The sequence below is a fragment of the Dermacentor silvarum genome, chromosome 3, assembly GCF_013339745.2.
Source record: "Dermacentor silvarum isolate Dsil-2018 chromosome 3, BIME_Dsil_1.4, whole genome shotgun sequence".
NCBI lineage: Eukaryota > Metazoa > Arthropoda > Arachnida > Ixodida > Ixodidae > Dermacentor > Dermacentor silvarum.
This window is the reverse complement of record NC_051156.1, coordinates 104,686,454-104,710,084: the sequence shown is the minus strand read 5'-3', so window position 1 is coordinate 104,710,084 and position 23,631 is coordinate 104,686,454. Positions and strand designations below refer to the sequence as shown.

General features: G+C 47.7%; 1 protein-coding gene across 1 annotated transcript in view; it reads right to left on the bottom strand.

Moving 5' to 3' along the window:
- The window catches only part of LOC119444641 (protein piccolo), a 63,177-nt gene continuing 39,546 nt past the window's right edge, over positions 1 to 23,631 (bottom strand). Inside the window, exons 2-4 of the mRNA XM_037709010.2 lie at positions 13,192 to 13,659; positions 11,080 to 11,390; positions 1 to 6,800 (exon numbers count right to left, since the gene is read on the bottom strand). Coding sequence (XP_037564938.2) covers positions 4,037 to 6,800; positions 11,080 to 11,390; positions 13,192 to 13,659 — 3,543 coding nt within the window. The 3' untranslated portion in view covers positions 1 to 4,036. The remainder of the gene's footprint in view (positions 6,801 to 11,079; positions 11,391 to 13,191; positions 13,660 to 23,631) is intronic.

Genomic DNA, 23,631 nt, shown 5'->3' with positions numbered 1-23,631 from the left:
GTGAAATTTACCCGTGCTCACGAACAGGGAGCTTTTTGAAAACGTAGCTATAGTACTATAGCAACGTAAATCAGTAGACACTTTCAAGACCACATACACAGACATAACAAGTACATTGTTTTTATTTCAACAATAAAGTAAAACCTTGTCATAACAAACACAGCAAAGTCACAACGTCATATAGGTAGTACTGTTTTTCCATCACTATATTTAGTCTAAAGCACGATTAGTATATATACACGTGTTTGGCAAAAAATACTGCACTAACCGTAGGCTCGCGTAAAGAAACTCTTGAATATAAAAAAGGACGAGTCAAGGCACATTACTATCAACAAATGCTTTGACAGATCACAATGTAAGCAAGCGTAATGTTGCTGGGGTCAGCAGCTCATCATACATAGATTGCCAACATGAAACAAACGGTATTAGCAGAACAGCTGTACTAATACCGTTTCTTGTAAATCAAGATCTCCCGCGCTAAATCCTTCTTCACGGTTCTGACATCTTACTATACACTGCAGGCAACTTTTCAAAAGGAAATGAAGCGCGGTAAAGTCCCGAGACGAACTCTACGGGGCAACGAAATTACCCGGTTCTACGACTGTTCTCACTACGCACGATTATTGCACTGTCTTTGTTGTGCCCGTCGGCGTTGACGTTAACAAATTCAGAAATCTTGTGCGTGATTTTTTTCCGATGATCATTGTTGTGGGGTGAAGAACTCTCAGATTACCTCAGGCTGCTTCCTTCCTTTTTTCTTTCTCCTTTTCTGCTTTGTCGTGTGGCAGTTAGATACGGCGTGCCATTGAATATTTAGCCAACGACAGTGTACTCACATTGGTACACATACACAAAACTGCTTAACATAAGGACTCAGGGAGCTTTCGGCGATGTTTTATTATTTAATACAAAAGGATGCGCCTTCTTCATTTCTGAGTAGTTCCTGGGAAATGATCATTTCATAAATAGCACATAAAATGGCGCAAATACCAATGACGTCCTAGCCAAGTAGCGAACTGCTAAGCGAGGAAGCCGCGTAGTTCCTATCTGTCGTAAGCAATGCGTCACCAGTCTGTTCAAACAAGGTTTTACCCTTTGCACAAGCACGTACAATAAACAGCTCAAATATCGAGCCCCACTTCATACACGCACTCCGAAAGCATCGCAATATGGCGAGTAAAGAATAAAGAAGGAGAAATGGTGACAAGGAATTGTACCCTGCTAGAAGATGGAAGATACAAATCACCTTAAGAAACGGGCAGATCGAAAGGCAAAAGTCGCAGCATCGTCCTTGTTAAGCAGTCTGTTTTGGAGTTTTTGATTCGCCGGCAAACCCACAAACCAGACGTACCATGTGTACCATAACCCAAGTGTGCTAGATAGCTTGCATTCCTTTGCTGCCCTTCATGTGTGTGTAAAGTTATAAGCGTCAGGTACCACATGAGGAGTTTCACTCGTCGATGTGGCTAAGCTTATTTCTGTTCTGCGGGAGACAGCAGAAGTTTGTTTCGCTAACTAAGGACAATTTCGTCAGACATTTTTCGGTGACTCTATTTGTATCTTCCATTAGGTCAGTGATTGTCATATGCGCTGTTAACTGTCGTGAAAGTTGAGCTCCTGTATGCGCCGTTCGCAATTTGAGGTGAAGTGCACTTTGCTACCGAAAATGAGGCATAAGTTGATAAGCCGACTACGATTTCAGGCGTATAAAAAGGAGCGCTCATTGGAACTCTCGTATGGAACCGCAGTTCTTTTAGGCAAGAATTCGTATCTGTTTATGCGCCGCTTGTTAAGCTCTGTCTTTGTGTTATTACACATCACATACGTGCCTGCAGAGCGTGCCATATTGAAAACTCCCGAACTGTAATTGAATGCACTGCAGTTGAGCCGAACTGCAGTTCCACAGTCTTTTAATCGTTTCTGTCGCTGAAGGATATAACATCTTGATTATCTTGATGCAATTTGATTCAGTCAACCAGAAGTATGCATGTTCTCAGGAGCCCAACAAAGCGAGTCCGTTCCGAATAGACCGGTGGCATCCTCAATTTCACAAAGCTAACTAATATGCCACACATGAGGCGATAATATTTGCGAACTCGGCAATGAATAAAGTTATGATGTATTTGTATGTTTTCATTTCAGCCAAAAATTATGTGTATCGTTGACATCGCAAAGACGTAATGAAACTACCGCATACTTACATAATTATAGACACGCAGCCTGCTCTTTGCCGAACAAAGGAAGAAAAAGGAAGAAAGACAATGGATACCTAAGGCTACGGTGAAGAATAATCAGCTGTCGGAGGAAAAATAGAATGGGTTGAACAGGGTGATTAGAAAGTGTTTGAACAGATAAAGCATAAACACATGAACGTGTAGCAACACACACACACACAACCAATCATTCGATAAACTCCAACACGGGCATATCAGTTTTTACCAAAATCTACTGTTCAAAGATAATAGTTGTGAACAACGGCATTCCACTCATATGTCTCCCCAACGTTGCGACACACTCATAAACAGGCCGCTAACATGGAAGCCAGAAAACAAGCATGTGTGTGTGTCTGCGCCCGCGGGGGAGGGGGAGGGGGGGCTTGAGAATGGTGCTCGGGCAGACAGACAAACCTCCACGCTCTGTTGTATTTGTGCACTGTCTCCTATCTCGCTGGAAATTGCGCATCTGCTGCAAGGATGCTGTACGTTTAGCTCGTACCAGGTGCATGCATTCTGCGTGTGATATTCGTGCGCACTACTGACACAAGCGAACACACGCACACACTTGGAGCCAACGCTAAAATATTGTCACGTCATCTGTCCTTCCAAAAAAGAGCAGAAAATCTGACTCGGCCTACTAACTTCGGTGCTTCATTTATAAATGTTTGTATGTACCGTCGATTACGAACAAAGGTGGCACCCACTATCTTTGAAGCGCTTGACATGGGACCTTGAGGTGGCGCAGCTGTTGACGGCACTGCCCTGTCTTGATAATGAACAGAAAGAAGGAACAGGGAAAGGCAGACAGGATGAAAGGAGACAAGGAAGGGAGATAAATAGCGCTAGCTTAAATAACGCGCAAAGGTGCACATCATGTATTTAAATGGTCTCGTGACTCAATAAGGAATCGCGGAAATACTTTTTTTATACCAGCGACACATGTCGCCATGATACAGTGATTAAAGCTTTATTGGATGTTAAGGGCATTCTGCTCTCAAATTAGGCACCTTCCAGCAATATCATCAGTGCCACAAAGCCCCACGTCAATGCTGGCCATGGTCGGCATGGCTAAACTCCTTTGTAACAGATGGCACAGTCACATCTTTCTATATTCTATGTATTACAATCTGGTTTGCTCACTAACCCTGTTACGACACGTCGGCAATGATATACCCTACCACAACACCTCCATGTTTACAGCAAGACAAGCTGCATCGTTTGCGCTCAAATAGTTTGCCGAAACTCTAATCTCAGCGTTTTAAGATATCGTTGGCACACATGAACCCAGTGGCTGTAAAAAATTGCCGTTCGCAAATACAGCTTTCGGTTTAACCGACGTTCTCACACGTCAAAGGAGGCTGCTCTGACTTTTCTAGTACCAGGCAGTACCAGGAGCACTGAAAATTATTGCTTTGAAGATGCAGTTACAAGGAGAGAAATTACATCAGCAAAAACTTCCCCTTCTCAGTAAAACATTAATCCATGTTTCGCCTGTTGGACCTGACGTCTCTATGCACTCAGTCAGCAATACTGAAGTGATTTAATCACTATTCCTTTGAACCGAAATGACACTCCCACGAAACATAACGGTCGAATACACTAGTGCATGCGACAGCTGCACGTAAACGCATTAGTGAAAACGAAAATTGATCGTTTTGTCTCCTCGATATAAGCGAAGAATTTACCAGCGAGTAACATCTCTTGAACATAAGCACCCCAAAAACGGACATTGCTCAATTCTTACCCTTTGCACATGTGCTTCAGAGCACAGGGTACTATTATATTACCGCCCTATTTCGGGAAATGAAGCGACGTGGATACTATGACCTCAAAGGAACCCCGATGTCGTATGAAAGCAATGTTCTGTCGAAAACGGGAGGTGTTGTTGCCCTGTATCCCTGCTGATTTGTCCCACTGCCTCTGATGTCTCCTAGGCCAGCGGATGACTGGTACTGTGGGTAGCCATCAACGGTGGTATATTGAGGTTGATAGGGGCCCCCAAACTGCGCCTGGAATGGACCTGAATCTGGATACTGGTAGCCTCCTCCCAAGTCCTGCGACGATTGCTGTACGGGGCTGAACAGGGTGTTTCCAATTTGATATCCACCTCCGAACTGCTGCTGGTATGGGTCGTAGCCCTGCTGTGCACCTCCTATGCTGTTGAACTGCGGCTGCGCACCGATCGTGTTGTGTTGTTGCTGCTGGGGGTTGCCGAGCCTAAAATGGCTCTGGCTGGAAGGCGGCGCCTGAGGGCCTGACGGCTGGGACTGGGGAGCTGGGGAAGTTGTTTGTTGCTGCGGTTCGAGAGACTGCTGGAACTGCGGCGTCGGTCTCGGTGTCGTTTGATACTCCGGCACAGCAGGCGAAGTAGCGAACTGCGCGCTGGGCCTCGATGGAGGCTGGTATTGGAGGACGGAAGGTCTCGATGTCTGGTACTCGAATGGCGCCGCCGTTGTCCTATCGTCGCTGAACGTGGATAGCGAAGGCGCTGCAGGCGGAGCAGGGGTGGGAAGCTGCAGGGTGGTCCCAACATCATCAACATACTGGTTTTCGGCCGGTGTAGAAGGTGTGCTTAAGGACAAAGGCGTCGTACGCAAATCATTTAGTTGGGTTACACCGGGCGTCGCCTCCGTGACGAAACTATTCTGCTGCTGACTCGGCGTCCTCTGGGACGCAGCGCCAGCTTGGTTGGGCAGTGGCAGCTGGGTATGACCGCGGAACTGGGGATCGACTAGTCCTGGTGGTGGGGCACCGCGGAATTGAGCTCCGGGATACTGGTTGGCAAATCCACCGAAAGGAGGAACACTGCCAGGTGGAGGTCCGAACACGTGAGCGGGTTGTACAGAAGAGTACGGATTCGCCAACGCCGGCCCTTGCTGTCTCAATCCACCTTGCGCCGACGTGTCAACGAAGCTTCTTTGGACTGGAAGGGGAAAAGCCTCCGATGTCCTGTTCCTAAGAGACGGCGCCGCAGCAGCTTCTGGTAGCACAGTCCTCGGCTGGCCTGACACCGGAACGTCTTGCACGAATGTGCTGTTTCGGGGCACGAACGGTGCTCCAAGGGGCGGAAAATAGTGCTGCGGGGCGGGAGGGCTTTGTCCAGGAGTGAATCCCGGTAGCTGGTAGACAGGCCTTTGAGGGAATGGAGAATTAAGGTGGGGTGGAGCCTGTCCAGGCAGCAAAGAGGGCTGCCCAAACACTTGGCCTTGAGGGCGCAGTGGGAATGCTCCCTGTTGTCCCAGCTGTGGTCCCTGCTGCGCCACCGCTACATTCGGCCGGCCGAGAGTCCTCTGCGGTGGGATATCAGGCTCTCCATCTGCGGGGGCTGGGTTTTCTCTAGGTGCCGGAGTCACCGTCGGTGTTTCTGCCACGGTGACTGGGGGAGTGAACGGAGAAGGCTGAGTGAATGGCCGCTGGGGCAACGTGACGCCTTGGCCGTACGTATTGTAAGGACCCTGCGGGATGCCGTGTGTTCTGTAGAACGACTGTTCGGCTGAAGGAAACACAGGAGTCGCCAGCCCGGGCGTAGAAGCCACTGTGACGACCGGACCTGGATCGGGTGTCGCTATGCTGGCAGTCGTAGTCGGCGCTGGCTCCGGAGTTGTCGTTGTTGTAGGCGCAAGCGTTGTGACTTCTTCCACGGGGGAAACCTGAGAAAGCTGAACCGGTCTGGAAACCTTCACTCGCCTTCTCTTGGAAGGCAGGCCGGCAGCGGCTCGGTGCGGCGCCCTGGTCACCGGGAAGTCGGGAAACTCGGACTCTATGGAGAGAGTGGGTCGGCGTGTCCGCCTCGTTGTGTGGTAGCGGCTCCGGTGGCGCGGTGACGGAGTCGGCCGCTCCTCCGCCTGGACGTCGGGGTCACGGCTTTGGTCGGACTGCGCCACAATGGTCTGCGAAGTGCGCCTCCCGCTCAGCCGCTGGCCGAATCCGGAGGTTTTTCCTCCCGCATTGCCGTGAGGCGAGTCGATTAGAGGTGGCGGTGGCACGTAGGGCTCGGGAGCTGGTTCGGCCCGTGCGGGTGGGGCTCGCTGAACCTCCGGTTCACGTACGACCTGAGAGTGACGTTGTGCCGAACCGAAAGCCCGCTGAGGCGCCCTGTGTACTTCTATGTCCCTCGCTCCCTGTGGCGGACGCTCTTGAACCTGTGGTGGCGCGGCGGCTGCAGGAGGTCTGCGCTGCCTTTGGACGACATGAGGAGCTCCGTGACCTTGGATGGGTCTCTGATCTTGAGACAGCCCTTGCTGCTCGTTCGCCACCCGCTGCAGTTGAGCGGGTCGCCGCACTTCCGGAATTGGGAACTGTGCCAGTGGCGGTCCTTGTTCCAGTGGTGGTGGCTGAAGAGGAGGCGGTCCCTGCACTGAAGTCTGGCGTTGTCCCTGCGGGGACAGCTGAGCCAAGGGTGGTCGGTGAAGTTTCCGGGGCCTCAGGATAGGAGAGGTGCGCTGAGGAGTCGGCGAGGGCTGAGCTTCTGGGGCCGCCACGGCACTTGGTGGCTCTTCCGCTCCGGAAACTTCCTCGCTCTTCGCCTCCTGTGAAGGAGCCTCTGTGGTGGTCGTGGTGGTGGTGGTCTTCTTTGGGCGCTTCCTGGTGAAGAAACGCAGAGCCAGGTATTAAACTAAATCACACTTCCAAATTACAATGAAGATGTTTTTAGATATCTCTGTTAAACAAATTCCTACTGCAATTACCTTGGGTGCCAGAATAATGGCATCAATTACAAAGCTTTTGTAAATGTGTCGAATGCCTGGGCGAGTGAGTAAGAGTTTGAGGAACAAGGAGGGTTATCATTCGACCCGCTTGCGAAGGGGACTAACAGCGTTTCTGATGAACCACCATTTCTGGTAAACTCAGACAGCAAACAGTGGCCGATATTTAGAGTCGATACAGAGCCTGAATTTTCTTTTCTTTTTTCCTGTCACTGCAAAGTTTCAATTGCCACTCAAGTAAGAACCTCAATGCAGATATAAACAAACTCGTACCTGCTGCACCTACAGTGCTCACGTTGTCAAATCAGTGGGCCCTGCTTTCACAGCTATCTCTCTTCCGCCCCCTACCCTCCATTCACTAGCGTATGCAACAACGCCTGACTGCAAGTCAATATGTAGCGTAAGCACACGCAAGAATAATCATATATACGTAAGGGAATATACATAGAAAGTTCGCATGCCTTAAAACACTAGCGTGATTGATAGTGAACCATCATTCACATTTTTTTCGTACATTACATATCCATTATTTTTCACAATCGTTTTTTGTAGCAGTACACGCAGCTTCTGTTATAAGAGATGCAAAATATATAAATTCATTATTACATCACATGTGAATTATAGATAATCCTCTACGTCTCGATGGTGATTTCTATATCCATATTGATTTACCTAATGCGAGATTTTTGGGGGCCTCATTACACAACTAATTTTAGGTCATGTGAGCTTAATTTTTACACACCTTCCGTGGCAGCAGCAGATCGAAAAAAAATGTTTTAGTTCTCGTAATAATGACGAAAAAAGCTGAAGCTTAAGCTAACAATTTGCTTCCTGGATCTGCTATATTTATGCCAGAAACATTCGATATTGGTTAACGTACTTCATTGTGCTGTGTGACACTGATAAACAAAGCATGAAGCGTGAGCTTGGCGTTCATGACACTGACAGTGAAAATATAAAACGGCTTTAAACAAGCCAAATAATGGTGCTTCAGTCGTGCAAAATATCTATAGTTGCGTTGGACAAGATATACGTCATACAAGCTGTACTTCCTTTTTTTTCGAAAAATTCTCTGTATCCTCTCTGTATCGTCTCTGAGAAGTAATGTCAATGAAAATGCTGTCTGTACAGGTCGAAAAGCGTGTGCCCTGTACACGCATTCGCCGGTTCTTCTACGTTCGAGAATGTTTTCTCTTTTTTTCTCTTTTTTTTTTTATTGGATGCGGTAGTAATTTGTGTCGTCGTCTGAAGATCTGAATCTCTTTCTGGAACCGCGACGCATTCCTGGTAAGTGTGCGTTATGTGAGCGTGAACAACGCATGTATTCTATGCCGCATCTTTCATTTATTATGGTCTCAACGCTGCTACCCTAAGAAAGGAAATAATAAGCAGTCATAGAGCGTCATCTAAGAATACAAACGTATATTTTATGAGTAGCTGAGAATAAAAAAGTGAGCTGAAAATCCGACTGTGTTGTGCAGTTGTGAGCAAGAAATTTTTAATTGTGTAAACTGCTAAAACGAGAGAAAAATCTAAAATTACTTCGAGCCAGAAGAATTCAGCCTGAATAGATCCATTGCCAACTGCCGCATACACAAGTGCTGAATGCGGCTTTTATTTGTAGGTCGCGTCTTTAGGCTATATACTAAATGCTTTAGGTTTGTCGCAGGTTACAGGTTTCTGAAAATTTTTTTAGAAAGGAGACGTCATAGATCATTGAAACGGGAAAATGACGACTTGTTTGACGCAAGAACATTCTTATTTGATTAATTTATTGTTTATTAGCATAACCCGTCACGCAGACCTTTCGGAACTCAAGCAATTGAATGCGTCACTCTATTATCCTCAAAGCGTGCTCACATGCATAAATGTTCAAGCTTACCATGCGTACGTGCATTCATGCTTACATCATGCCCATCCTTACCTCGCTACGCCTTAGTGGAGGAGAAATGAGACACTTGTTTGAACACTGGAGTATTTTTTCCACTATCATTTATTGGTGTTCTTTGGATATTATGTTGATGTAACTGTACCGTGCTGGTAACTTGGCATGGCATGAATGTATTCGCTGCTATGGCAAATTAACAGTAACAGAACATCAATGATCGATGAGTATAGATTGTGTACGTGTGTATGAAAATCCTGCTCGCAAACACTCAAGCTCGTCCCAGCGTCAGTATGGTTCTCCAGCTTTCCATACGATTCTTCCTACAAGGTTTCGGACATCTTTCGTTCACCTTCACATATGTTTTAAGACGACGGACGCGAGGGTCTGCGGAACCTTTATTGATGCAGCCTTTGAATGGTGCGTTGATATTTCGTCCCGTTGTCTATGGTCACACTTAGAAGAGTATGAACAAAGGCTACTCATTTCTACAGAATCCCAGGGCTCCTAGGAACTCTAACGCACTGCGAGGAATCACTGAATGGAGTCTTTGTTGACACATTATGTACCTGTAGCATTTTGTGCTCGTAATATGTTGTGCTCTGTTTCTATGCCTAAATGTGGCCATTGGAGTTGTGCCGCGAAGTCATTGAACAAGAATGATACACAGAACGGCAGAATGAGCTACGCCAGTTTGTGCGACCATCGTAAGTAACTTCAGGTTTAGGGTACCGAAATTGCGAAAGGTCATGCAAGCAATAGCTACCTTTCATCACTTTCCGTGGTTCCAGCCCTTATCTAAGGCCTAAAAACAATCAATCTAGGTAGGTAAACTATTTTTTTTTCAAAAAATTGGCCAGAAGTTTTGTTTTTAAACCTGACACTTGTGTAAGCTATACCAATAGCTACTAAAAAAGAAAGCAGGCTGGAAGTTGTTACAGTGTGGCATTTGCACACAGCGACTTCTTTTCTTAGCAATCTTTGCGAGGCACGAAAGTGAAACCAAAGATCGTTTATCTCATGTGGTGGCAACACAGAGTCATGTGTGGAGAGACACATACAAAAGAGACTATTGACGATGCATATGCAGGAGAAGCGCAGCTGGCGACAAAGGCGGAAACCATCTTACGCCCAAAGCCCAGACGTGCTTCTTCGTCTTCCTTTCCGCCGGTATCTTGCTCGGCCAGTTTCTTAAGAGTCTGTTGCATCACAATAATATTGAAGACTGGAGTTCCACGAATTCATAAATGACCAGAACGTGTGAAACATGACAAAACCTATAAACTTCAAAAGACAACAATCTTAACTCGATCAAAGGACCTCATACAATGCAACACAGCTCATGGAATCAAGTTGCGAGGCCCACTCGGTCAACAGCCATCAGCAAGCTGTTTGGTTCATTATTGCAACTAGTAATACAGAGGGGAAGATATGGAAATGCAAAACCCTATGTTTCAGTTCAAGAGTAGCCTGCTAGCAGCGACGTCCACGCTGTCAAACCACAGTGGCACCTGAAGAATTTATATTCCTCGGCCTTAAATACATTCTCTTCCACGATTTTAAATTCACCTATTCCTTAAGGTGGCGTGAGTTCTGCTTATCACCTGACGGCTAATGCCTAAGAAACACTCATTAGCTTGTTGGCCATCAATGCCACATCGCACCCGCCGTAGTTGCTCAGTGGCTATGGTGTTGGGCTGCTGAGCACGAGGTCGCGGGATCAAATCCCGGCCACGGCGGCCGCATTTCGAGGGGGGCGAAATGCGAAAGCACCCGTGTACTTAGTTTTAGGTGCACGTTAAATAACCCCAGGTGGTCCAAATTACCGGAGTCCCCCACTACGGCGTGCCTCATAATCAGATCGTCGTTTTGGCACGTAAAACCCCATAATTTAATTAATTTTAATTACCATTTTTATGCGACATCACATTCACGAGCTCGTCAAATGTGTTCGCGTTTCATTTCAACCTCGAAGTACTACATCAGAGGTCTTGTTGTCGGGCATCAAGTAGTAGAACGCGTTCAATTAACGCAGCCAGCTAGGTGACACCTAGCTCAGTTAGTCTCAGGTCTGATAAGACCCCTTACTAACTGAATGCACGGATGCAGGTTCTGCTACACGTTTCACAGAAAGTGAGCTCATTATCTAAAGGTGCTTCAGTAGTATCCCGTGCCAATGTTGTAGGAAAGCAGCATCTTGTTTATCACGGGAGGACCCGTGTACACCTGGCGACGATAGCCGCCGACGTTGTAGTGTTCCTGCTGTCCGTACCTCCTCCTGTGCGGGCGAGGCCTGGAGAGGCGGGGCTTGGGCAGCGGCTGCTGCGGTGGTTCCTCCTCGGTCGCAGTGGCGGTCTGAGCAGCGGCTTCGGGTTCGGCGTAGCGCTCGCGGGCCACCGTGGCCGAGGCCAGCAGTTGGCTGCGAAAGTACTCGGCCTGGATCTCCTGCGCCGACTTCGAAGGCAGCGGCACGGGCGCCACCTGAGCCCGGGGCGACTGCTGCGTCTCCACGTGGCGGCTTTCCTCCTGGAACTGGGGCGCTCGCGGCAGCAGCTCTTGGTCTCGCTGCGGAACTTGATCAGCCTGCTTGGAGCAAGAGGAGGAGTCTCAGAAGTGAAGGGGACAAAGCAACCGTTACAAGTATACATTGTCTGCTTTCTTAAGGCGTAATGCGAAATTTCGGGCGAGTCGGTGATTATGATTCGTATAGTTCCCTTTAGCGCCAACCACGGTGCGAAGTAATTGAAAGGCTGGTGGGCCAACTAGCAGCTAACTTTATCTGAAAAAAAAAGGACAGCTTAGATAGAACTGAGCGATTTATGGATACAATCTACGGATGATGAAAGGTCAACATTGTCATCCATCCAAGAGTAGCACGAAACCAAAACCCGTAAAGGTTTCTCAAAAAGCTAAAGCTTCGCAGCTAGGGGGAAAATGTTTTGATAGTCCGGGGATCAAAACCAGGACCAACGTTTTCCGGGGCAGCCGTTCTACCATTTGAGCTAACCAGGAGGCCAGCAGATATCAGAGCGATAGCAGAGCGTCTGATAACTACTTTGAAGCTACTCGCGGGTGGGTGACAATTCTTCACTTCTATAAATATTCTTCCACTCTGCGGATTTTCACGGAACTGATTTAGAACAACCTACGGATGAAAAGCACAAAGAACGGGATAGGATATGAAAAGCACGGAAGGACGACCATCATAACAGAACAGTCTTAATTTGTATATTAGGCTTCAGTGAACTTTTTTGTGCTTTTCAATTGTCCTGCATGTGCATGTCAATATAGGATATATCGGTAAATCACTTGTAGTATTGCACTCTGTGTAATTTTCTGAGTACGTTAGGTTAAATGTTGGCGCACGAGCCTGACGTATTTGTCTCCAGTTCATTGCCCCAAATTTGGCGCTATATAAGACAACATGAATATTTAGCTGTAGTGGCACGTTTTTATAAGTACCAAGAATAAGTCACGACTTGTGAGCCGAAGGCTACAAATATTCAATGGATGATACGACTGGATCGACTTCACAGGTACTCCCGTCTTTAAAATTGCTACTGTTTTATTTTTTTCTTCCTATGCAGTAGACTTGACATGCAGCTTGGTTAACCTGCCTTCTTCCTTGTACCATCGCCAAATTTTCAATTATTCAGCAACTGGTCATGGTAGCTAAACCGACGATGTAATATTCGTCAATACTTTCAAGTTAACCCAAATAAATAAATCTGCAAGTGAGACAGTGCACAAACAAAAGAAACACAGGTAAAGACATGTGTTCATCATTACGCCAAAAGCTGTACGTACGGCGTCTCTCGCGGTGCTCAAACTAGAGCCCCGATTTTAATTTTTTATAGCAGACTACAGAAATTCGTTCAAGCATGCACTAAGCGAGTTTTTAATTGTGCGTACGTTTGTGAAAACAACCTATCATAAAGCTGGCTCGAGGCAAAGAATTAGCGCTACCGTTTATCACGCACAAGACATACACAAGGACTGCTTCTCAGGCACTTGCCTGCAGATCATAGAAGCGTGGACTCGCTTATAACTGGAGAACATCCTGTTCATGTGCTTCGATATTGAGTCATTTTGACATATATGCCCTATGGTAAATCAAATAACGAGAAAATCGATTACCTACCTGATCTTTTTTTTTTGAAATTTCGAGCACATTTTCTTAAACGCCCTTTATACTAATGATCTTCAAACAAAGAGCCCACAAAGAGGGGACGCACAAAAGCCGGCAAAAAAACCGTCGCTTTGTTTTTGTCAGGTTTTCTGCGTTCCCTGATGGCGGGCGCTTTGTTCCATAGATGAATGAACGCACCGACTTGCCCAAGTTTCGGGTCTTTTCTAGTATGTCATAACAGCTTTAGACTAAAACCTTTGCAGGTGCGGCCGTGGTGGTCAACAGGTCGTCCTTCCCCAGGAGCGTGTCCTTCGGGGGCTCCTTGTCCAGAATGCGCTCGTCCTTGAGGATGACGAAGCCGCTCTTGCCGGCGCTGTAGTGCACCCTGCGCATGTGACCTCGCGAGTCCACGTAGCCGTAAGAGCCGCGGGTGCTGCCGTCGGGGAGCCGGAACTCCTGGCGGTAGCTGTGACCCAGGGGCCCGTTGCCGGAGTCGTAGCCGAACCGGTACTCGCCGTCCAGCTTCTCGCCGATGCTCACGTAGTGAACGGGCGCCGGAGGGTAGTAGCGCGGTACGGCCGGCGCCGATCGGGGCAAGGCATCCCGGTAGTACGGGGCCTCTTCCTGTTTCTGCAATGGCCGCCGTCCTGTGGTCTCCTGCTCCAGTCGCTGCTGCTGGAAGCGCTGGCCGCTGGCCTCGGCTGCGAGCCAGCAGCAAAGGACCTGCGACAAGACGAAGGGGATCAGCCAGAAATATTTACGCCATTTTCTGTTTGTTGGTTTTGCTCATCGAATGACGAGATCCCGGGAAAATAGGTCACAGAAGGGCCGGCCACTGTAGACATTCCAGTTAATTTTGTGCTTCAATGCAAAATGCGACGTTTAGCTAAGAGCCTAACTGGAACGCCAATGCATTTCTCCGAAAAGTTCGGGAATTAATATCTCGAAACTGGTGTCTTCCTGAGAATTATTTCTAAGTGGATCCGCCTTGCGAACTCCATGGCTACAATTTGTAAATTGCAATGTGGGCCATCAGGTAATTAGTGAATTTATGTTGATTAGTCCATTGTGAATTTCAATTTTTTTTTGCAAGTAATGTCCGCCTCTTCGACTAGACCAGCTCATTAACTAGAATCGGGTTATCTGCCACAGGCAACCTTTAATAAATTTGAAAGTGTTCACTGAAACACCCTGTATAATTGTTGGGAATATGAATACAGTCCTTTTTTTTTCTTTTAATTTGGCTCTTCAAGAAATTTTGTTATATTTATTGCACTGAAATAAAGGCGAACATTCAGCTTAACCATAACTTTTTCTTCGGCGAGTTGATGCTTGCTGAATGACATGATTTTGTAGGGCAAAAATACCGGCGTGAAAAGATTGGCAGCTTCAGACAGAGCAGAAAGAAAGACAGCGCTCCCCTTACAACTGCTTATAAACGCAAAGCCTGCGACGTATGTATCACGCACACACGCACATTGCAGATCGTGCTGCTGTGAGCCGCTTTTTTCTGAGGTGAGCATCCAGGGCAGGAGTAAAGATAAAACAGCGCGGGAACTGCATGCTAGAGGGCATATCATGTTCATACCAGTAGTCGAGCTTGTGTTAGTCGAACGTGTTTTGTTATATGATGCGGAAATGAAATTGCTAGGTCTGTCGCATACAGGATGACTTTTATTTTGCTCTTTGCCGCCCCCTTGTGTCGACAGTGTGTGCGCGATATATATGTAGCAAGCTTTGTGCTTAATAAACAGTTGCGAGTGTAGCACCGTCTTTGTTTCTGCTCTGTCTGTCGCTGCTAATCTTTCTTTCCCGGTATTTTTTGCGCTACAAAATCACGTCATTCAGCTTGACGGATCCCCCCCCCCCCCCCCCCCCATAGGACGATTTCCAAGGGTGGTGACACCGCTAAAGTATATACATAGGTTGCACGGACGTCATCGCGGACGCCATCTTTGGGTACCAGCAGGTCGAGAAGGGGGGGGGGGGGGGGGGCGTAAGCAAGGAACATGACAGCATGACAGCAACAAAAAGCGCGTCTTGCGTCGAACGTCAGAGCGATAACAATGATAAACCGGTGAAACAGCAACAAAAAGCGCGTCTTGCGTCGAACGTCAGAGCGATAACAATGATAAACCGGTGAAAACCGAATCGCCGTGAAAAAGCAAAACAGTTTGCGCGTGATAATACGTTGCACTGACGTCATCGTAGTCGCCATCTTTGGGTACCAGCGCGGTGAGATATGGCTGCGTGACGTCACATGAACACTATCTATACCAGTCTTTGTCGTTGCAATTTACATATATTTTATGACTTTGTCACTTAAATTTAGTTTAGTCCCTCCCAAAATCTCCTCTTTGTTTCTTTTTTTTTAACACGAAAGTGTTTTATGCCGGGGTCCACCAAGACTTCACTGACGTATTTCCGTCACGGAAATACGTCATAGAACATAATACAAAGAAAGAAACCAGAAGAAAAAGTTCCGCAAACATGCAAAATTTGGAAATCGAACCCACGACCTCTCGGTCCGCGACGATAGATCGCCGAGCGTTTAACCCATTGCGCCACAAGCGCATCTGCAGAGAGCTACACAGACGCGCCTTATATATCTAACACTCCTCCGTGTACCCGCGCTCTTGCTCGGGGCGGTGCCGCCGCCTACGAGCAGAAAAGAGAAGTACTGCATTATGACACTAACGCGCACCGACAGTGAACGCTTCGGTGGTCTCAGCATTACGACGCCTCGATGCCAGCATTCGAAGGGACGCTGGCATCAAGAAGCACTACCAACGCCACCTAGGTGGCGTTTGTAGTGGCGTTCACCGTACTCAGCACAGCGGAGCGTGGCCTCCGCAATTAGCTCTGAAAATGTTTCTGAAGTTGATCGCGGAGGCTGCAATTACGACGCGCTGTACGCGCTGATTTGACTCGGTGACGATTCAGTTACGTGCTTTGTCTTGCGCGTTGTATTAGTGTGTCAGTTACGTGCTTCGTCTTTCGCGTTGTGCTAGCGTGTGCAGCGTAGTGCAGCTTCCATATGCACGACGGTTGCTCATGGTCATCGACGTTGGTAGTCGTGATGGAGGAGACGTGCCACCAGGCGTCAGCGTGGGTGCATCAACGCCTAAGGGCGCTTTAGCCACAAAACACCAATAGACATTATATATCAATGTGCAATAAACATTACACTACTTCTGTGAAGACACGTTTCACTTTCGTGTTCTATACCGATTCCTATATAAGAGGGATCAACCACATTTTTTTTTGCCTCCTACACTTAAAATAAAGCTGTTATCTGTGCAGCTCCCAAACAGTTACAACGATATAGGCCTATATTAAGGAGATGGTGAATCTGCGTCAAGAAAGAAAAACGGCTTTCAACTTCAGCATTCAATGAGCAACGCTATCATCGTTAACTAGATTTTCATGCCGAGCCACACAATATCACAATGTGCATTTAAAGCCTATGGTGCGACTTCAACGTATAGATAGCTTGCACGTGACGTCACGGACGCAGCTTTTCACCGTTCTGGGTCACAAACATGGCGCCTAGGATGACTTTAGTGCAAGCCATCTATTACTTTGCCATGTTGCTCTGTGAGGCTTTCTTCATTTTGATCTGCTGTCTCAACCTGGTAGCACGGGCATAACGTCATGTCCATGATTCTACGTGCGCGCTCCACCCTTCCTAGAAACTACCGTTATTGAACTACCCTGAATCCCCATCTAAAGCTCAACCTTCCGTGCGACCTACCACAATATGACGTAACTCTCATTTGTCGTCCATTACTATGAGTAGCGTTCACAAATGCTAACTCTTTCCTCATCGGAATGGCCAGAAGTTATGTATGCGAACAGACGATTGTACACCTTCCACGTGGTTGTCCTCGTTTCAGTGAAAAAATAAAAGTGTTCTGCAACACGCTCGGCAAGTGTGACAATTGTCTCCAAGGAAAACAATTCTCAGAACCTGGTCCCAGCCGACGCCAGCCCGAGGTCCTCTAAAAACACTTGCGTGCGTGCGTGCGTGATTCTCTTCTTATATTCTGTCCTTTCCTCCTCATATTTTATCGCTCTCGCCCAACCTCCAGTGCGGAGTAGCCAACGGGGGAGTTAGTCTTCATAACCCCTGTGCCTTTCATCTCTTATTTTCTGTCTCCCTCTCTCTCTCCAACAATTCTTGCTGTTGCTGGCTTGCCTCTAAGATCAGCCATTTGCATTAAGACAACAAAGCATGTACACCCGTGAGCAAAAGTATACCGACCAGGGGTTGCGCGATAAAGCCGATTTTTAACAGAGAAGCTCTTTAATCCAGCAGTAATTTGTGGTTCGTGGTGCACATCAAGAAGCTATGAAGAAGAAAAAAAAACTTTCTTGCCGAGGTGGGATTCGAGCCTGCGTACCCCCGGTCCCAAGGCGAGCGTCGTAACCACTAGGCTTTACAACCACGTACTTTAGGAGCGAAGCTCCTTATAGCGGCACCCGTTCCGTCCCCGTCGTAGTAGTAGTAGTGTGTAACCAGTCTGAGAAAAATGAGAAAAAAAAATTCCGAAGTTGTGTCCGTAGCGCGGAATCGAACCAGGGACCCCTCGCTTCCTGAACGCGTGGCGCTAACCACTACGCCACGAAGCGCACATAGACACACGCACCACGATGGCAATAAATACCCAACATTAACGAAAGGCCGCGTTTCTAGCGCGTTTCTAACGCGTTTGTGCTAGCGCGTTACGGCCCGTGTAAGAAGCTGGTGTAAGACGCTGTGGCCTCTCCGCCTTACCTTCAACGCGTTTCGAACGCGCTGCCCAAGGCGGTGGCAAGTCAAGTTCAAGTCGAGGAGCGTTTATGAATACGGGGGGTATACTCTCTCAGCAGTCATGTGATGGCGTCGGCAAACGCGGTGCACGTTCCGGCATGTGTAAATGGCTGCGTAAGACGCTGTGGCCGCTCCCCCTTACTAGAGAGTACTGCACGTTTCTAACGCGTTTGTGCTAGCGTCCCCTTAAGCGGGAGATCTGATGATTCCCTCCGGAGCTTCGCCCACTCATCATCATTCACCGAGTGGATATGCTGTGATTTTTTTTCTTTATTGATAGACTATACAGCCACGCTTGCAAAACATGCATTTATGCCAACCATACGATTGCGTTCGAGCGTCGTCATCTGCGTCCACAGCTGGCGCGTTCGCACGCTCATGCTCTGCGAGGTGAAGCTATAGAGATTTTGCGCGATATGACAGCGAGAGAGAGTTGGCGCTGAGCCGTGCTCCCTCAAGGGCTGCAGAAGAGAGAGATGCATTCACGGAGCGCGTCTGCTGGAACGCGTTGTCGGCATTGCAACGCGGTGCTATGCAACGCACAGATATAGTGCCTAGAATATAAGTATATTCTAGGCACTGTAGCACAGTGATGGCCGTAAACCCAAGACGCGCAAGAAGAAATTATCATCGTCATGAGTAATAAGATGAAAAGTTCGCGCGCACTTCCGGAAAATGCTGGGCCACGATCGCCCAGGTTCGCTGTTTCAAGCGTTGCGCGGCCGAGTGCAAGGTTGAGCGGTTTTTTTTTTTCTTTTTTTTTTTTTTTGTCTTCCTGTGAACGCAACTTGAAATTGAGAACTGCAGTCGAAACTTGGGATTGCGAACTTTTCAGTGTACTCGTCAATTCAAGTTTTTTGCTTGTTCATTATACGAAGAAATTCAGTTTTCTCGGCGACCGTGTAGTCCGTATGCCTCTGCTCACGGGTGTACATGAAATACTATCATTATTTCAGAGTCTTAATTAGGCTCACTGGATATTAACCTTCTCTGCATGTGAGCGGATGGAATTTCGCTGGAGCTCTAATCCAAATATTTCCATTCGCTCAAAAGCTTGTTTCGTACTTGACGCGCTCGAGCTTTTATACCTTGCACGACTGACGTTGCACTGCGCGTTACGCACCATGCTTGCTTTTTTTTACGTTCAATTGTACTTGCATTCACATTATTAGAAAAATTCGAGCGCTAGAAAGACACAGGACGAAGAAAAGAAGAAACACGTACCACACGCGGTCGTGTGGTTTGTGCTCGTTTTCTTCGACCAGTGCCTTTCTTTGGCCCTAAGCTTTCCAATAATGCAATACCAACTTGCTCACCTATCCATCCTATTACATTCGTATTGGCAGCTCAACAATGAAGACAACACGCAGAACAATAAACTAAATAGACGGGAGGAGGGCTCGATTTTGAGAGCTGGTAAATTTAGTATCTTTCTTATTCTGCGTGTTGCCTTGAATTCTGAGCTACTAATGCCAAAGGTATACCTACCAACTATACCTTTCCACCTTGAAAGTTAAGAGGTAGCTTGCATGGCCGTCTAGTGATAGTAGCATCTGTAGGGAGGTTAGTTTACTTAATCGAAAAATGCGCTCAACCTGGGGCAACGGCCGGACACCCTGAAGGGCTATATTCAACTGCAGATATATCCGGCCCTGGCAACACTCTCGCCAACTACAGTGGGTGGTTGATAGACTAAAACTATATATACCCAACGAGCTACAAACGGTCGTGTGGTTTGTGCTCGTTTTCTTCGACCAGTGCCTTTCTTTGGCCCTAAGCTTTCCAATAATGCAATACCAACTTGCTCACCTATCCATCCTATTACATTCGTATTTGCAGCTCAACAATGAAGACAACACGCAGAACAATAAACTAAATAGACGGGAGGAGGGCTCGATTTTGAGAGCTGGTAAATTTAGTATCTTTCTTATTCTGCGTGTTGCCTTGAATTCTGAGCTACTAATGCAAAGGTATACCTACCAACTATACCTTTCCACCTTGAAAGTTAAGAGGTAGCTTGCATGGCCGTCTAGTGATAGTAGCATGTAGGGAGGTTAGTTTACTTAATCGAAAAATGCGCTCAACCTGGGCAACGGCCGACACCCTGAAGGGCTATATTCAACTGCAGATATATCCGGCCCTGGCAACCACTCTCGCCAACTACAGTGGGTGGTTGATAGACTAAAACTATATATACCCACGAGCTACAAAGGTTGGCATGTTCTCCATGCTTGCATAATAAAACTTGCTGCTATGCGTACACGCTAACAGGTATGAATGACCAAAAAAAATGGTGGGTTGATAAATGTAACTTGGGAAAATTAGGAGAGCGAACAGCCACTTTACGTGACCAGCACAGACACTGCTTGAGCTACGCTTTTCTTTTCCCGGGATGAGCGCTCGTTGCAGCAAGCAGGATCAGATGCGACAAGAAGACAAGCAACTCGTCGACGGATGCTGGCGTTTTCGAGCTTCCGCTGTTTCTTCCGACCCCGCTAACCCCTTCCTGATATATCCGTGGACAGAGTTATTGAACGAAAGGCCACTAAACGTAGATGGAAGCATCCCGGCCTGCTTCCCGCCTCTCTATCAGGGCGTCCTATCTTATTCCGAATTCTAAAGAAAAAAAATAAGCAGAATGCATCTGCAGGAGCTTGATTCAGACACTTGACATCCTTTCCGGGGTTTTACGGCATGTCAGCGTTGCCTGTAGTTTCTTGACCCCCTTGACGGCTCCCGACGGGGCTGAGCCCAAAGCGTACTCAGTCGCTTCAGACAAACGGGGTTGAGGAAGTTGGCCTCGTGATATGAGCGCACTATTCGCTTCTTCGTGTCTCGCACGGATTCATTATTTCCTCTCGCAAGCACTGTCCCATAAATCTCAATAAAAAAAAGTGTGGAATGTTTATCCTACGGTTGTGCTGTGCCAAGACGTAAGAGCGTGCGCTTAGAGACCCGTGCAGGAAATAAAATAGTTCCCGGAATTTTAGAACTGTCAATGTCATTTAATGATTACATGAAGCCAACGCACCGCGAAGCCAGAAAGAAAAGCCGTAGGTGAACTTAGCACTTTCTGTTAGGCATTGCACAATTGTTTATGTATCGAGATTAATTTTGTAAAAACTTCAAATTGTTTATTTTAAAAAGCAGGTGTGCTGCGGCGTAAGTAGACCGACATGAAGAGAGACTCGATGACCACGAGAAGGCGCGCGTGAAACGGTGGTGTTGATGAGAAGCGCTTACCGTGGGCAGCGCGTGCGAAGGGACACACCTGTAGTGCTGCACTGCCGATGTGGGCAGCATTGCATGTGTAGCGTGCGTTGGAAAATGTGGCCCGACTATTACTAACTGAATGAACAAGCGTGGTGTGAGCGCGCACAAACAAACATGAATAGATCACACTGAATGACTGCAGCCAACGACTGTCAAAACGCTGGCAGCGCAACGTACCTTCGCCCGCTGCGGTCTATCAACGGAAACTGAGCGGCATAAAGGTCAGAGCCGTGTGGAGATAAGAGACGGTGCGGTCGAACGAACGAAGAGCGCGGTTGTTGAAAGCGTAGAAGTGCCCCCCCCCCCCCTATGCTCCCTCCGGCGCTGGCTTCCCGCTTCCTGGCTTGCGCGTGGGAGAGATAAGAGACTGTGCGGACGAGCGACGAGCGCGGTTGTTGGCAGAGAAGTGCCCCCCCCCCCCCCTGCTCCCTCCGGCGCTGGCTTTCCGCTTCCTTGCTTGCGCGTGGGAGATTGAGTGCGTTCTCTCCGTGACAGCGCGCGTCCCCCCACGCTTCCGCTGGGGCATACGGCGCGCGGCGAAGATTTTATCTATACGGAACCTCACGGCGACGGCGACGGCGACGACGACGGCGACGGCGACGGCGACGGCGACGGCGACGCCGACGGCAGAAATCCGGTTGAAGTGTCCATATAATTGCTATCGCAATAAAACGAAACGAAGGGCAGAAATAAAGAAGCTTGCCACTGGTCAGAACTAAATACCACAATATTCGTTTCTTGAAAGGCACATTCTTGGCGGTTCGGCTCCCACCATCGGTGAGTTGTCTTTTCCTCCGCTTTCATTTCATTTTTTTTTTATTCGTTGTTGAGAATATGACGACTGTTAGAGATTTACCCTTCCCACATAATCAATTCTGCATTTCAATAAAAAACACTTCACGCTTATGCTTTCCATGTCTTCATTGTCTATTGAATTCAAGGAGTTACTAAAGTACACAGCACCTCGGTTCCCATGATTCTTATCCAGCATGATTTAGTCATCTTTAGCGCGTTCCTTGGTGTAAATAAGCTCGATTTCAAAATTTCAATCGTCAATGGTATTAGAAAAATGTATAATAGAATTTCAGTTATTAATGACACGTGCAAAACTAATACTTACGCAACTCTGTAGGCGTGAAATACGGGGTAAAAATGTGTTGTTTTTTATGGAGTTCGTTGTGCCTATCGCCTATTAACGGTCTACGTCGCATAAAAAAAACTTGATAATTATTTATTTCCAATTAGTTTCGAGTGACAGTTAACGCGAAATGGCTTTTCTTTCATTTTTTGTTTTCTTCTCTATTTTCGCGTAAAGCGAGTGGCCGTATACCGTTCGTTATAAGTTCACGCGGAGTAATCCGAGGACACCAGCCACGTCTATGCCAACAACACAACGCGATCAACTCCGCTTTGCTTGCCGGCCTAGCGAACAAGTGGAGCGCGCAAACTTTTTACGCTGCGCGGCCCTGCGCTCTTTCGAAATGATGTCTTACCGTTGCTTTCACTCTATGCCGGCACGCAGTCCCACTCAACTAGTCGCCCCCGGTCCGGCCGTTATAATACCACCACACGTCGTGGCCCGAGCACTACGCGCCTGTGTCCTAATCGCGTTTCGTTTCTTCTCTCCTTTGGTTTTACCTGCAGCCACACGGCGACCAGAATTTTTTATCTTATTCAGGCGACGGTATACAGCATTCATTACAGGAGTTGCTGCAGGGCCTTTTGTTCTGCTGTGTTTCCGTAATCTGAGACAAAAGCCACACTGCCGAGAAGAGCTCAAAAGAACACGGACAATGTGATACTCAAACCAAGATGAAAAACGAAAAACCAAGCACGCGTCCAAGTTAGCCTAAAGTATTGCGCGTATTTTTGTCTGTTTCTTGGCAGTCTTTCATTCTTTGCTGCCTTCTTTCTTTTCTTGCCTCTTTACCTCCATTCATTTTCTTCTTTCTTTCTTTTGATAACCGTGAGCGAAGGGCTGAATAGCGGGGATGCTAACGAAAGAAAGCATGCGTCAGGCGAGCCCCGAGTAGGAATACCGAGCTCCATTTTGCTTTCCCTGGTTGCACGTGTCAAAACAATGCGCCGACCTCGAGAAACGTCGTTTCGATGCCTAGCAGAAGATTGGGTTAGGTAACGTCTCGGTGCGTTTTCTTAACGAGCATCGGCATACACGTGCAGGCGGGGAGTGGTCCGAACAGCGCTGCCGCCCGTTCTGCCACCACCCAGCGAGTCGCTTATCGTGCCCGCATGCCTTCGAGGCCACGAGCAGAACGCGTGCGCCGCTGTTGCAAAACCGGACGACGGAATCACGCGTACACGGCAGCCTTGCTGCGACTGGTGTTTCTGATGTTCTTCAAGTATGTACCCAGCTAAGGCTTAGCGTGCGTTGCTTGGTTTTGACTATAATGAACGAGAATTTCAATGCGTTTTGGTTATCTCGCTTAGTTCACGTCGGGAGTCACCAAGCAAGACTCTCATTGTATATTACTACGTGTATCGTTCTAGGAGACTTGCGTGAAACACGTTCTATGTGACTGCAGTCGTTGCTTGTCAGACCGGGAATCTCTGAAGGCCCCACCTGCATGTCGACCCAAGCTTGGAGCTGC